At 41.5% G+C, this 13,811-nt stretch overlaps 1 protein-coding gene across 1 annotated transcript in view; it reads right to left on the bottom strand.

Moving 5' to 3' along the window:
• The window catches only part of ADTRP (androgen dependent TFPI regulating protein), a 79,799-nt gene extending 78,195 nt beyond the window's left edge, over positions 1 to 1,604 (bottom strand). Inside the window, exon 1 of the mRNA XM_019628477.1 lies at positions 1,175 to 1,604. Within this exon, the coding sequence (XP_019484022.1) occupies positions 1,175 to 1,327 (153 nt within the window). The 5' untranslated portion in view covers positions 1,328 to 1,604. The remainder of the gene's footprint in view (positions 1 to 1,174) is intronic.
• Between the last annotated feature and the right edge of the window lie 12,207 nt (positions 1,605 to 13,811).

Here is a 13,811-nt window from a genome sequence, read left to right as displayed (position 1 = left end):
GGGACGCCAGAGGGCCCCGGTTCGGATCCCACATATGAGGGCCAGTGACACTGCCCTCTACAGCTAAGATGCTGAACAACAGCTCAATCTGGAGCTGGGCTCCCAAGAGTCACCAGCAATGGCGTAGGCTGCAGCCCCTGTGGCAGTGGGTTGCCATGGGCTACCGTATGCAGCCAGCAGCCAGTGTGAGGGCCAGCAGCCGCAGTGAGCGGCCAGCAGCCTCAGTGAACGGCCGTCCAGAAGCCGGCGACTGATCTGCCTCATGTGGGAAGAGCTCAATGATGGTGCCAATTTGGGCCAGTGAAGCAACGTCCTCCACAACTAGACTGAAGAACAAAACGACAGCAACTTGTCTGTTCCTCTTCCCCCAACTCCCCAGCGCTGTTCCCATTCCCCAATTCCCCAATAAAAATCTTTAAAAAAAAAAATTCAAGCATTAAGCATCCCCAAAGGATGTACTGTTTTTAGCTTTTAATGATAAAAATATTTTTATATGTTCTCACATTTTTTAAAAACCTGGTTTTCTCCCATTCATTCACACTTCATTCATCAAAATGTAGTCAGCTGGGCTAGAAGGACAAGAAGAGATCAAATCGTATGATTGGTTTGTAAATAGTTGAAAAATCTGTGTTAGCCATTTGTGATTTGTCCTTTAAGACGGGACCTTGAGCCTATAAAAAATTGAAGTAGAACCTGAACGTGGCAAAATGTGTTTGCTTTTCTTACATAAATCTGTTTGTCTGTGTGTGCTGTAAAATGGCATTATTCCTCCATTGGAAATTGCACTTCCTACGCAACATTCATCATTCTGCCTTCCTCACAGACTTCCCTAACTAAGCAAAGTTCAAAATCCCTACTGCATTTGTAGTCAAGCTCATGGTGAAACCATTAATTTAGTTCCCCACTTGGGAACATCTGAGATGAGCTCCAAGATAAGATTCTTTTCAAAAATACATGTAACAATTAGCCAACACAAAATGTAGCTATGGATAACTTCTGAGTTGCCCTTCTCAGAGCAAACTGTCAAGTAAAAGAGAAAGCCAAAACTCAAAAACAACAGAAAAGGAAGACAAATACTGGAATTTTTTATTTAACAAAATTCAAAGGTGATCTATGTAGAAGCACTGATATTATAGACAAATAGAGTGCTTCTGAGATGCCCATAAGGACTTACCAGATTAAGGAGTGTCAAGTATTTCCAACGTCCTCCATTTACAAAGATTTTGGATTTCTGCAGATCCTCTCTTTCTGGTGAGATGTAATAATTGAGAAAAATATACCAACACAAAACAAGGAAGTGGTATATGCACGTAGCAGTCCTTGTCATGGCTGGCTCTGACCAGGGAACTGTGAAATGTCTTAAGTGGCTTTCCTCTGGCAGGCGTTCTTCTTCTGAGTCAGAGCTGAAGTCCTACAGCAGGTCGGAGAGCTGTGAAACACACTTCCCTGGGACTGAGGGCTCCAACGAAACAGCTTTGCTTCTCTCATAGGCTCCCTTTCTGATACACTTTGGTGACAGGATCACTGCTTGTTTTCAGATGTCCTGTTTAGATAACAGGTAATCTGCAGATTTACATAAAGGCAGGGAGCAATGCACGAGATGCACTTTGTACTGCTTGACTGGTTAGGGAGCGTGGTGAAGTGACTTTAATATGAATAGCAATAAGCTCTGATGAAATACCGTCATGACTGTGTTCTCTTGCCTTTTCATTTGCGCAGAACAAAGAAGACGCAATAACATCTCTTAAGAGAATGGGGAGCAGGTTAATAAGCCAGGAGGGAGAGATTGTTGGCATGTTTAGGACATGGAGGGAGATAAGTAGAAAGGGAAATGGGGAAATGGTGTTACAATCTTGCTTCTGAGGTCCCTGAGGCCCTGTAAAATCTGAAACAACCTTTGATTTTCCTGGAAGCAGCCCCAAGGGTGTGTGTGGTGGGGGGCGGGGGTGTATCTATGCCCTAGAGAACCAAAGGTCATCCAGGGCTGTTCTAAGCACTTCACTTGCATAGGTGTTTCTATGACCTGGGAGGGAAGAAACATAGCCAGTGGTCTGTGGCCAAAGAAGGAAGTGGTCTGTGGCCAAAGAAGCATAGGAAGAAGTGTGTGGTTGTGACCCAAACATACCTGAGTTTAGACATTGCTGAGAGACACTGAGGGTCTCTGCATTGCTTTGGAGAGAATGGGAATGTGTGTAGGTTAGGCAGAGTTTCAAGAACTGAGTCTTGCCTCCAGCTGGACAGAAGGAACCTGAGAGACAGCTGAAGGTGTGATGCCTTGTGACATCACCAGCCTGTTTCTCCCGGCAACTGATTCAGAGGGTTCTAAACAAACTCTTCAGGGAAATGCTCCCAATGCAGTTATGCAGGTTTGTAGTTAGTGCTGTCTGATGATTTAACCAGGATGTACAAGTATTGGGGAGAAAGAACTGCAGGCTGCACATGGAGGACAAAACAAAACAAACTCACCTCCTAAGAGTTGTCAGATCCTAAACCTTAGGAACTGCAGATGGAGGCGAGCACACCTGAGTCAGCAATAAAGGGTCTGCATTGCAAGCATTCTCCAAGGAGAGGATGACCTGGGAAACGGGTGGCGGAAAACTCTGTACCCAACTTCATGGCCTAGGTTACCAGAGTAGCCAATGCATTCACACTACTTACTATATGACAAGCATTCTTCCAAGTGCTTTATACATACTAACTCATTTACACGCTAAACACCACTATGAAATGAGTACTATTAGAATCCTCATTTTCAGATGGGGAAATTGAAGCCCAGGCTGCTTAACAGAATATATTCAAAGACTAAGAGGCAGAGCTGCAGTCTGTACTCTAACCAATGTGCCTGCACACAAAGAAGCAATGCTTGCTCTGCACACCCTCAGACTCCCTTTGCACTTCTTCAGTCCCTGCCAACCCCTCTTAATGCCTGTTTCTCTGCCATCAGAAAACTGTGTACCCACCTGTGTAAAAGAAGTATGTATTTCTCCATTTTACTTTTTATCCAATCACAGAGATTTGTCTGCCTTGCTTTCTCCCTCCTCAACCTACCACCAATTGATTTGATATAATCTTCCTTACATTCCCTCCTTTGATTCCAAATGCATAAAAAGAACTACAAAACTGCCATTCTCTGGATCATTTTCTCCATCTGTTGAGAGCTTGCTCCTAGGCATGTCCTCATTTTGTTTCAAATAAACTCATAAGATTTTCTCTAGGTTTGGATGTTCTTACGTTGAAAACTGAAATGTAATTATGCAGCACATGACTATATATGAGGAGTCACACATAGAAAATATATAGTTTCTTTTTTTTAAGATTTTATTGGGGAATTGGGGTAGGGGAACAGCGTTGGGGAATCAGGGAAGGGGAACAGACAAGTTGCTATCCTTTGGTTCTTCATTCTAGTTGTGGAGGACGTCACTTCACTGGCCCAAGTTGGTATTATGATCATTGCACTCTTCCCAGGTCAGGCAGATCGGTCGCTTGCCATTGGACAGCCGCTCACGGCGGCTCTTGGCAGCTCACACCGGCTGCCAGCCACTCACGGTAGCTTACGGCAGCCCACTGCAGTCCCACTGCAGCCCATGCAGTCGCCGGAGACTCACAGCAGCCCAGCTCCAGGTCGAGTTGTTGTTCACCATCTTAGCTGTAGAGGGTGCAGTATTACTGGCCCATGTGGGATCTGAACCAGCAGCCCTACTGCTCAGAGCTCGCTCTCACAAGCCAACTCTTAACCAACAAGCCACTTGGCCGGCCCAGAAAAATATGCAATTTCTTAATTCAATGTATTTTCTTATAAATTTTTCTATGAAAGTATTGCTTAAAGGAAATTCTGCAGTATGACCATATTCACATCTTAATTTGCATCCATGGTTGACTAACCAGATAAATTTTCAAGAAACACTTTGGCCATTTGCTCCCTGGAGCTTTGGGGAGTAGGTGGAGCTTTGGGGAGCAATGACAGTGTCACCACTTAGCTACACAATATTACAAACAAATACATAGTAAGTCTGCTGTCAGCCTTCCCTTATCCACTCTCCAAGTATTTGGAGGCCTTGTGTTATATCCAGAAGAAATTGGAGAGATTTGTTCACTGACTTAAAAACTGACAGAGATTTAATTTTTTTTACATAGGAAATACTAAAAATATACAATAAGCATATTTTACGCTTGGACTTGAACAATTACAGAGATAACTTGATTATTAAAAGTGACATTCTTTGAAACTCTCTACCCTCTGGGAGTTTGGAACACCATTCTTGAATTTTGTAAATACTTATTGAGCAACTACTAATTACCAGGCACTTGCTGGGTTCTGGGGATTCCCTAGAGAATAAGAGATCCAGTCTCTGCTGTCCTGGAACTTATATTCTAGCAGGAGAGACAGACATTTAATAACACAATCAGGTGTTGATTTAGTAGCTTCTATGAAGGACAAACACAGAGGACTTATTAGAGGGTAACAGTACCAGACTTAGGCATTCAGGGCGAGGCTGGCCCTGGGAAAACCACATGAGAACAAGGCTCATCCCCTTAATGCTCCCCACAAGCTCGGATTGTCCTTATCAGGGTTTGTTTTTTTCTGTTGTTCCTGTTGTTTTGTTTTGCTCTATGTGTGTGTGTGTGTGTGTGTGTGTGTGTGTGTGTGTGTGTGTGTGTGTGTGTGAACTTCTCTACCTCCACCAGCTCCTAACGTTTTGGTATTTCCCAGGGAGCTGGGTCACCCACTGCCCATCTCACACTACATGCTCACCCTGGTGATGTGCCCACTATCATGGTATCTACCACTGCTTTCTAGCTTATGATTACAAATTGTGTACCTCTAGCCCTGGTCTCCTCTCAGTCCCCATCAAGCTTCAAGCACATCTTCAACTACTTATTGGATGCCTCCTGAATGAATCAGGTGCACCTCAAACTCAAAACATCTAAAATGAACTCACTTCCTTCCCTCAAACCTGGTCTTTCTTCTCTATTCTCTGACTTTTGAGGATGACCTCATCAACCTCTTGTCTTCCTTATCTCCTCTCTCTCCCTTACATCCCAAATGCAATTAACCACCAAATCTTGCGAAGTGCATCTCCCAAATCAAGCTCAAATCAGTTCTTTTCTGTCCATTCCCTTCTATAACTGTCTGAGTTTGTTTTCTTCCTTTCTTTTCAGCACCATGGTAACTGTCTTCTAACTGGTTTTCTTGATTCTAGTCTTATCCCCCAACTGTCTTCTTCACAAGGCCAAGGAGTGATTCTATCTGGAATGCCAATCTCACCACATCCCTCCTCAACGTAAATCCCTTTACTGAATCAATATCACCTATCGGATAAGATCCAAGTTCCATAACTTTTAATAAACTTCCCACTTCCATCTGGGCTTTGGTACTCTCTCCAGCCTCATCTCTGGTCTCACACTTGATGTTCCTCCAGTAACACCTAATTGGCAGAGTTTTCCACCCATGCCTGGTTATGTCGTATCCCATTGCCTTCACTCCCACTGTCTCCTCTTCCTGATGGCCTCTTCTCAACATGTCTTTGACTGGTTATCGTATAACCATCCTCCAAAATGCAGTTCAGCTGTTTCCTTCCCTGAGCCTCAACCAGACCAAATTAAATACCCTGCATCCTTTGCTACTCCGTGTATCTCTGCAAATTGCATGATGATTAGTGTCTTCATCCATTCAGTGTGCTATAGCAAAAATACTATAGACTGGGTAACATATAAACAATGGAAACTTATTTCTCACAGTTCTGGTTGCTGGGGAGGCCAAGATCTAGGTACCAGCAGATTTGGTGTCTGGTGAGAGCTCTTCCTTAGATAGTTGTTTTGTCACTGTATCCTCACATTTCAGAAGGAGCGAGGGATCTCTCTGGGTCCTAATCCCATTCCTGGGGGCTTCACCCTCGTGACCTAGTCATCTTCCAAATGCCCACCTCTTAATACCATCACCTCAGCAGTTAGGATTTCAACATATGAATTTTGGAGAAACAAAAACACTTAGTCTATGACAACTAGGGATTAATCTTTCTATGTGCCATCATCTCCCAGGGTTCAGAGGTGGTGTGCTTAGAGTCCTAGAGCTTAGCATAGTGCTGAGCACACAGTAAGAACTTCATAAATATGTGATGACTAAATGAATATGTGAGTACCAGGAGTGTTTGCATACTGAGCCTTACTATAAAGTCAGCTCATTCATTTAAAACCTACTATGTTCAAAGTGTTTCGCTGCTGGATTCTGGAGGGGAGGCAGAATACTAAGATGAGTAAAACATAGTCTAAGCCCTGGAGTAACTCAGTCAAATGTCAGAGACAGATATGCAAACAAAAAATTACAGCACGATGTGATAAGTACTATAATAGAGGTATGTATAACGTACTAATGGAGCCTAAATTATCCTGCACATTATTCTGTCATTCTAAATATTCAGAAGATTGAGTCAAAGACAAATGCTTTGAGTAAATCATGGGAAACTCCAGACACCGCATAAGAGAAGATAAGGATTAAAATAATATCACTGAGCAAAGTAGTCGCAGCCCCAAGCACAGGTAACAAGTGTGCCTGGTAGAGCTTATACCTCATTCCTAGGTCATTCACAGAATGATGAAATACAAAGAGCGGGGGATCAAGCTTGGGCTTGAGTTTACTGCGTGACCTTGGGCAGCCTCATCGGAGTGTTAGTTCCCTCCAGTGTGAAATAGGCTCAGGTAATCTGGGGTGCTGATTGCCTTGTTTCCTAAAGCCAGGATATCTACTGGGCTAAAGGAGTGATTCACCAGGGCTGGCCTCTGAAGAGACTGGAGAGAAGCCCCAAGCCCACACAGCTACACACCCACTCCCACACATACCATGGAATCAACCATAGTGGGAGAGTTAGAAGACCCTCTGCAGTGATGGCTGCAGGTAGCACAGTGGTGAAAAGAAAATAGAGATGGCAGAGCTCAGAGTTCTTGAGGTTATGGTGAAAAGATTTGAGGGAGTGTAGATTTACTCTGGCACATGGGAGAGGCCCCTCCAGTTGCTGGTGCTAAACAAACAACAAACCAAAAAATCTCAATTATTTTAAGCTTTAAGAAGACATGTCGGCAGAACTTACTTGTATTCCACTTACCCACTTGACCTACACAGGGCCATTTTGAGATGTCTCATTCCCCTTAAAGCTGATGTATACCTCCACAGCCCTTATAAGCTTCCTTAACTTTGCCCACCCTTTGGTAAATAGTCTCATCATTACATTCTCAGTTAAGTGGACTCCCTATTCCTGTTGGAACTCTAATTGATAAAGTCAGACTGATATCCTCCAGGGGTGTCTGGTACACCTCTGGGCCCTCAGCACTATTCGTTATAGCAGGTAGCTTCCAGGTGCTAATAATGATTTGTTTCCATGGATCAATTCTTGTATTATGATATTCTTTATACCTACTGGGGGGTGGGGCCGTCTGTAACCCTTGGGTTTCCTGATCATTACCACCCTCATCATCCAGTTCTGTTTGTATTTCCCTAATGCCTCTGAACCAATATCACCCTCACTATTTTCTAAAGGCCTCTTCCCAATAAAAGATGGGTGATTCTAGGAATAATTAAATATGTGCTTGTTGCCCAGTTGAAGCCAAAGTGAAGGGAGACTAGGATCTTCCATCCAGTGGACTTGGCATCCCTAGAAGCCCTTGTCCCTTTGCTGTCCATGCAGCTGAGAACTGAGTTAGAATGAAGCTCACCCATTGGGTTATTTATACCACATCTTAGAGTACTTGTCTTTCTCAGACGTCACTGTGACAGCTCTTCTTTTTAAAACCTAGAACATTCATTCTGAACACTCCATTGGAAGTCTATTTGAAAACACGTGGAGGTTTCCAGTAACCAAAAGCCAACTCTGAAAGGCATGGGAATCTATTTCTTGAGACTATGAGAACTTTCCTGGCCCCCCACTTTGCCTGTTGCATTGGGAAACCTGATTCAGATCTGCCTTACTCTTTGCTCTCCAGCTTTGCTTTCATAGTGGGATGCAGTTTTTGTGGTGATCTTCTCAGACTCACTCAAAGGAACCGAGTTCTCTGTTGATAGTTTTGAAGGTACATTTTCAGTTGGGAAGCCAAAGAATGCTCCCTGTTTACAATCATGAAATTGATTCACATTGTTTTAAAAGTTTAGAGCAGAAAAGAACTATTTTAGGTCAGTTGATTCATCCTTTTTATCTATCAGGTGAGAAAATTAAAGCTCAAAGAGATTAAGGGACTTGCCTAAAGTCACACAGCTGTTAGTTGCAAAGCGAAGACCAAACACAAGTCTCTTAACAATCCGTCAAGTAAGCTTTCACTGTTTCTTGAATTATTTTGGTTTGAACCCAAGTTCTAAAATTTTCAAGTGAATTTCTCGTGCATGAATTAGTTTGCATACTTGATTATGAGAGAGGTCTGATGAAGATATTAAAGAGAAACTGTCTACTTAGGAACACTTTTTTAGACCCTGTGTCAGATTTCTCATGTTTTGCAAATACCCTGTTAAGCAGAAATGCATGTTTTCTCATAAGAAAACTCAGATATTTTATATAGATTATCTTAAATTAATCAGCAAAGTTAAGAAGCCTATTCAATGCTTATCATATGCACATTCCAGTTTCAAGCTTTTGAGTGCCTCAAAATGTAAATCCCTACTTTCCGGGTAAATTCACAAGAACAGCAGTTAAGTTCTGGTTATCTTGTTTAAGCAGTCTGCAGAGACATATGTATGAGTCATAGATATCCCTATACATGAACTGCACTCTGATTTGCTGATTTTCTATCTAATAATTTTAACATTTGCAGGGGTGGGGGTTGCAATCCGTAACAGTGATTATGAATTAGTCTATCTGTACTTTCAGCTCTATCAGTTTTTGCTTCATGTATTTGAGATTCTGCTGTTTGGTGCATATACCTCTAGGATTACTGTCTTCCCTGCAATGGAACCTTTTGTCATTATGTAGTCTCTCTTTGTTCCTAGTAAGTTTCTTTACTCAGATAAAATCTATTCTATCTGATATTTATATTTCTATTTTTTTAAATCAATGCTTACATGGTATATATTTTTCAATCCTTTTACTGTCAATTTATCTATATTAAAGTGAGGGTCTTCTTTTTTTTTAATTTTTATTTTTTAATTGGGGAGTTGGGGGAGGGGAACAGTGTTGGGGAATTGGGGAGGGGGATAAGCCAAGTTGTTGTTCTTCAATCTTAGTTGTGGAGGGTGCCAGTTGCCATCTGGCTGCCCACTGGCAGCTCGTGGCCTCTAAGCTCAAGGTGCTGTGTTCAATCTTAGTTGCAGGTGGGCGTAGCCACCATCACATGTGGGAGTTGAACCAGTAGCATTGTTGTTAGGAGAACATGCTGTATCCACTGAGCCATCCAGGTGGCAGCTCAGCTCATGGTGCCGAGTTCAGTCTTAGTTGCGGGCTGGCATAGCCCACCATCAAACAGGCAGTCTTGTGCTCTCACCAGCTAAGCCATCCTGCCACCTGTTGGCAGCTCAGTGGCAGTTCAGTGTCACTAGCCAATGTGGGAATCAAACCGGCGGCCCTGTTGCTCAGAGCTCACGCTCTTAAACTAACTCTTAACCTACTGAACCATTTGGCCAGCCCTAAAGTGAGTGTCTTTTAAACAGTAGTTTCGTTTTTTTTAATCCACTGTACCAATAGCTGCTTTTTAATTGGTGTATTTAGATCATTTACTTTTAAGGTAGTTGTTGATGTATTAGGGCTTAAGTCTTCCATTTAATTAATTTGTTTTCTCTGTTTCTTGTACCGCTGTACTTGCTTTCTTGCTTTTCTGAGTGTTACTGGGATTCCATGCTGATCTGTTTATAGTGTTTTTGAATGTACCTCTTTGTACAGCTTGCTTACTCATTGGCCTGTATATGATAATATACATATGTGACTTTTTACAGTCTACTGGCATTAGCATTTTACCACTTCAAATGAACTATGGACACCTTGCTTCCATTTTAGTCCTTTTACATTTCCCAGTTTAAAATATCATAGTCTTGAGCATCAGATGATGTTATAATTTTTGTTCTATTCATTAAATATGATTTATAAAATTCATGAGAAGAGTTCCTATATTGTATCTACCATATTTCTATTTTTTACATTGTTCCTTTATCCTTTCCGATGCTTCAAGTTTTCTCCTTTAATCAGTGTCTTTCAGTTTGAATTACTTCCTTTGGTCATTTTTTAAAGGCAATTCTGCTAGCAACAATGGTCGTTAAGTTTTTCTTCATCTGAAAATATCTTTATTTCCCCTTAGCTCCTAAAGAATAGTTTTGTAAGATATAAAATTCACTGTTGACAGTTGTTTTCTTCCAGCACTTGAAAAATGTTGTTCCACTTCCAAATGTTCTGGCTTCCTTGGTTTTAGATGAGAAATATGCTTGTATTTGAATTTGTGTTCCCCTATGATTAATGTGTCATTTCTCTCTGGTTGCTTTACAGACTTTTTGTCTTTAGTTTTCGGAAATTTAATTATGATGTGTTGTGTCATGTATTTTCTTGATTAATCATATTTAGAGATTGCTCAATTTCTTAAACCTATAGATTTACATGTTTCACCAAATTTGAGAAATTGTCAACCATTTTTTTTTAATATTATTTCAATCCAACTCTTTTTCTATTCTACTTCTAGACTCCAAAGTATGAATTTTGGATCTTTTATTATTTTCCCACAGTTCCCTGGTGCTCTGCTCATTTTTTTTCCCTCAATTTGTTTTCTCTCTGTTTTTCTAATTGAGTAAATTCTATCCAGCGGTGCTGAAGTTCATTACTGATTCCATCCTCTATCCTTCCCACTTTACTCTTGAGCTCACCCAGTAAGTTTTTTTTTTTATTTCTGTTATTATATCTTTCAGTTCTATAATTCTATTTGGTTCTTTTTTATTACTTCTATTTTTTGCTGATATTTTCTATTTTTCATTTGTAATTGTTCATTGAAGCACTTTTATAATAACTGCCTTAAAATCTTTGTCAGATAATTCTAATATCTGATTCATCTCTGTCTTGGTGTTCATTGTATTTTTTTTTCATTGAAGCTGTGATTTTCCTGGTTCTTGGTATGGCCAGCAATTTTCTGTTGTGTCCTAGTATAAAATTTTGATTTTATACTGAGTCTCTGAGTCCTGATTAAATATCTTATTTTATCAGTCAGCCACCATGTTTTGGTTTAGCACATGGGTTCTGGCCTGACTTTTGTAAGCTATGGTTCCAATAACAGCTTAATTTTCTGCCCCTTTGTCATGCCCTTTGATCTGTTTTGTTTATCAGGTGTCACTGGGGCTCTCAGTATGACAACAAAAATATTTCCAGACATTACCAAAAATTCCCCTGGGAAAAAAATCATCCCCAGTTAAGGACCATTGCTCTATAGAAACTAGAAGAATTCAATGTCCCCAATGTGGGACAGGTCATCATCCTGTAGGGATAGGGAATGTATTCTCCCCCAAAGCCATGTGGAAGCACTTTAGGGTCCCAATCTGTGTTTGCATACACTAATTTTTTTGGCCTGGGAAGAGGAAAAAGCTTTTTTTTTATTTTTTTAAAGATTTTTATTGGGGAATTAGGGGAATAGGAACAGTGCTGGGGAATTGGGGGAAGGGGAACAGACAAGTTGCTGTCCTTTTGTTCTTCAATCTAGTTGTGGAGGATGTTGCTTCACTGGCCCAAGTTGGCACCATCATTGCGCTCTTCCCTGGTGAGGCAGATCAGTCGCCGGCTTCTGGACGGCCGCTCACTGCGGCTGCTGGCCGCTCACGCTGGCTGCTGGCTACACATGGTAGCCCATGGCAACCCACTGCCACAGGGACTGCAGCCTACGCCGTCGCCAGCGACTCATGGCAGCCCAGCTCCAGGTTGAGCTGTTGTTCAGCATCTTAGCTGTGGAGGGCAGTGTCACTGGCCCTCATATGTGGGATCCGAACCGGGGCCCTCTGGCATCCCAAGCGAGTTCTTAACCATCGCGCCACTCGGCCGGCCCGGAAAAAGCTTTATTTGCCTCTTTCTACACCTGCTTATACTTGTGCTCAGAGAGCATACTGATAATGGCTCCTTTAATGCAAAAGGATTTTATTTCCTGTGTGACCCAGCTTAGAGAGTAATCTAGCCCTTGACAAACAAGTGGTCTTTATTAAGGACTTACAGCTATCAAGTTTCAAGGTAAAATCCTCTTTGCATTACATATATGTGCGTGCATGCTTATATATTCTGCTTTAAGACATGCTGCCAAAGATTGTTATCAGATACATCCTTTTTGCTTGTTAGTTGGTTTTCTTCTTATTTCTACATTGTTGAAATGACATCACATGACCTTTTGAAAGTTTTTGCTTTTCTGCCTGGAAACATAGGGCAGTGTTTCATAAAAGCAACGAAAAGGTTTCTGTGGAAAAAAAAATCCCCTTTAAAAAAAAAAAAAGAAGAAGAAGAAGAAGCAGAAGCTGCATGATTGTTCATTGCAGAGCTGACTCACTTGGTCAAAAGGAGTTGTTTTGGTTAATTGTTTACAGCCCTCTGAATAAAAATGTCATTCTCAAACTGTATGGAACTGAAACAAAACTTTATATAACACTTGTTTATAAAATGGCTGAAGTTTAAAGTCAAACGTGTTGGCTTCCTTAGCATTTTCTGCCTACCAAGCAAGTCTAAATTAGTACATATTAATTATTCATCTGGAATTGCTTCACGTTATCTGGTTGGTTGAGGTGCATCAATTGTCACTAAACATATCCACCAATCTCCTCTAAAACATTTATAGTGTTTTGGGCTATTCAAAGTGATTCTAGTTTTTGTTGTTGCCTAAAATAAGTCACATGCCAATGCAGAATAAAATCAGCCTCTGCCTCTTACCTTTCACAAATTAGATTTCTTTAAAACTTGGCCTGCTTGAGAGAGGAATGCTTTATAGATTGTGAGCTCCTAGAGATAGAAAACAGCTGATTTTTAGGTGGACAGAGAAAACGTCTACTCCTGACCCTCTACTCCAGTACCAACATCTTGTATACCTGTCATCAAAGATGTCAGAACTTTTTCCATCATATTCTAGCTTTCCCCCTTCTTTGTCTGCCTTCCAAGATTCAGATGGAGTCATGTTAAAATGATTTAGAAAAGGCCTACATAGAGAGTATATGAAGCATAGCCACTTGCCTTCAAGGCTGTTTTCAAACCATGAGGTCTCTTTGCCAGAGAACTCACTTGAAATGTTGGGAAACTGACTTTTTTTCTGCTCTGGGAAACAGTGATTACTCCACTGCAAGCCTAACAACACCCTCCGTCACAGTTGTAGTAACATAAAACAATGTTTATGTAACCTTTGGCTTATTAGTGGAGTTAGTGTACGCAACCCTGGTTCCATCAACCTGGTTTTAACTTTCAAAGTAAGCACTGGAGCTAAGAGAGGACACACCGGACCTAGAAGCTGCTGAGCTAAGTGGCCAAGTAGGAAAATACAGTCCCCAGCCCTGGCACTGCTGTTGCTCTACCATCAGTGACATTATTAGTGGGCTGCTAAGAGTAAGAGGGTGGCTGAGGAAATGTTTTCAAACTGCTGGATGATTTGAGTGGCTCTCAGTTTGCTTCCTGTTATTTTGGTAAGGCTGCCGGCATGTAGTTGAATGTTGGCTTCTAAAGAAGCATAGACTCTAAAGTGAAATAAGGCAAATCATTTCCACACAGTGGCCAAGAGTATGGGCTCCAAGGTCAGTGTGCCCTACTTTAGTTCTGGTTTCACTTCTTCCCACCTGCATGTCCGTGGGCAAGTTCACAAAACTCTGCGTCTCCATTTCTTCAAATGTAAAATGGAGAAAATAA

Source organism: Hipposideros armiger, unplaced genomic scaffold (genome assembly GCF_001890085.2).
Source record: "Hipposideros armiger isolate ML-2016 unplaced genomic scaffold, ASM189008v1 scaffold_796, whole genome shotgun sequence".
Classification (NCBI taxonomy): Eukaryota; Metazoa; Chordata; class Mammalia; order Chiroptera; family Hipposideridae; genus Hipposideros; species Hipposideros armiger.
Note: the sequence above shows the minus strand (reverse complement) of the source record. Positions and strands in the feature narration are given on the sequence as shown.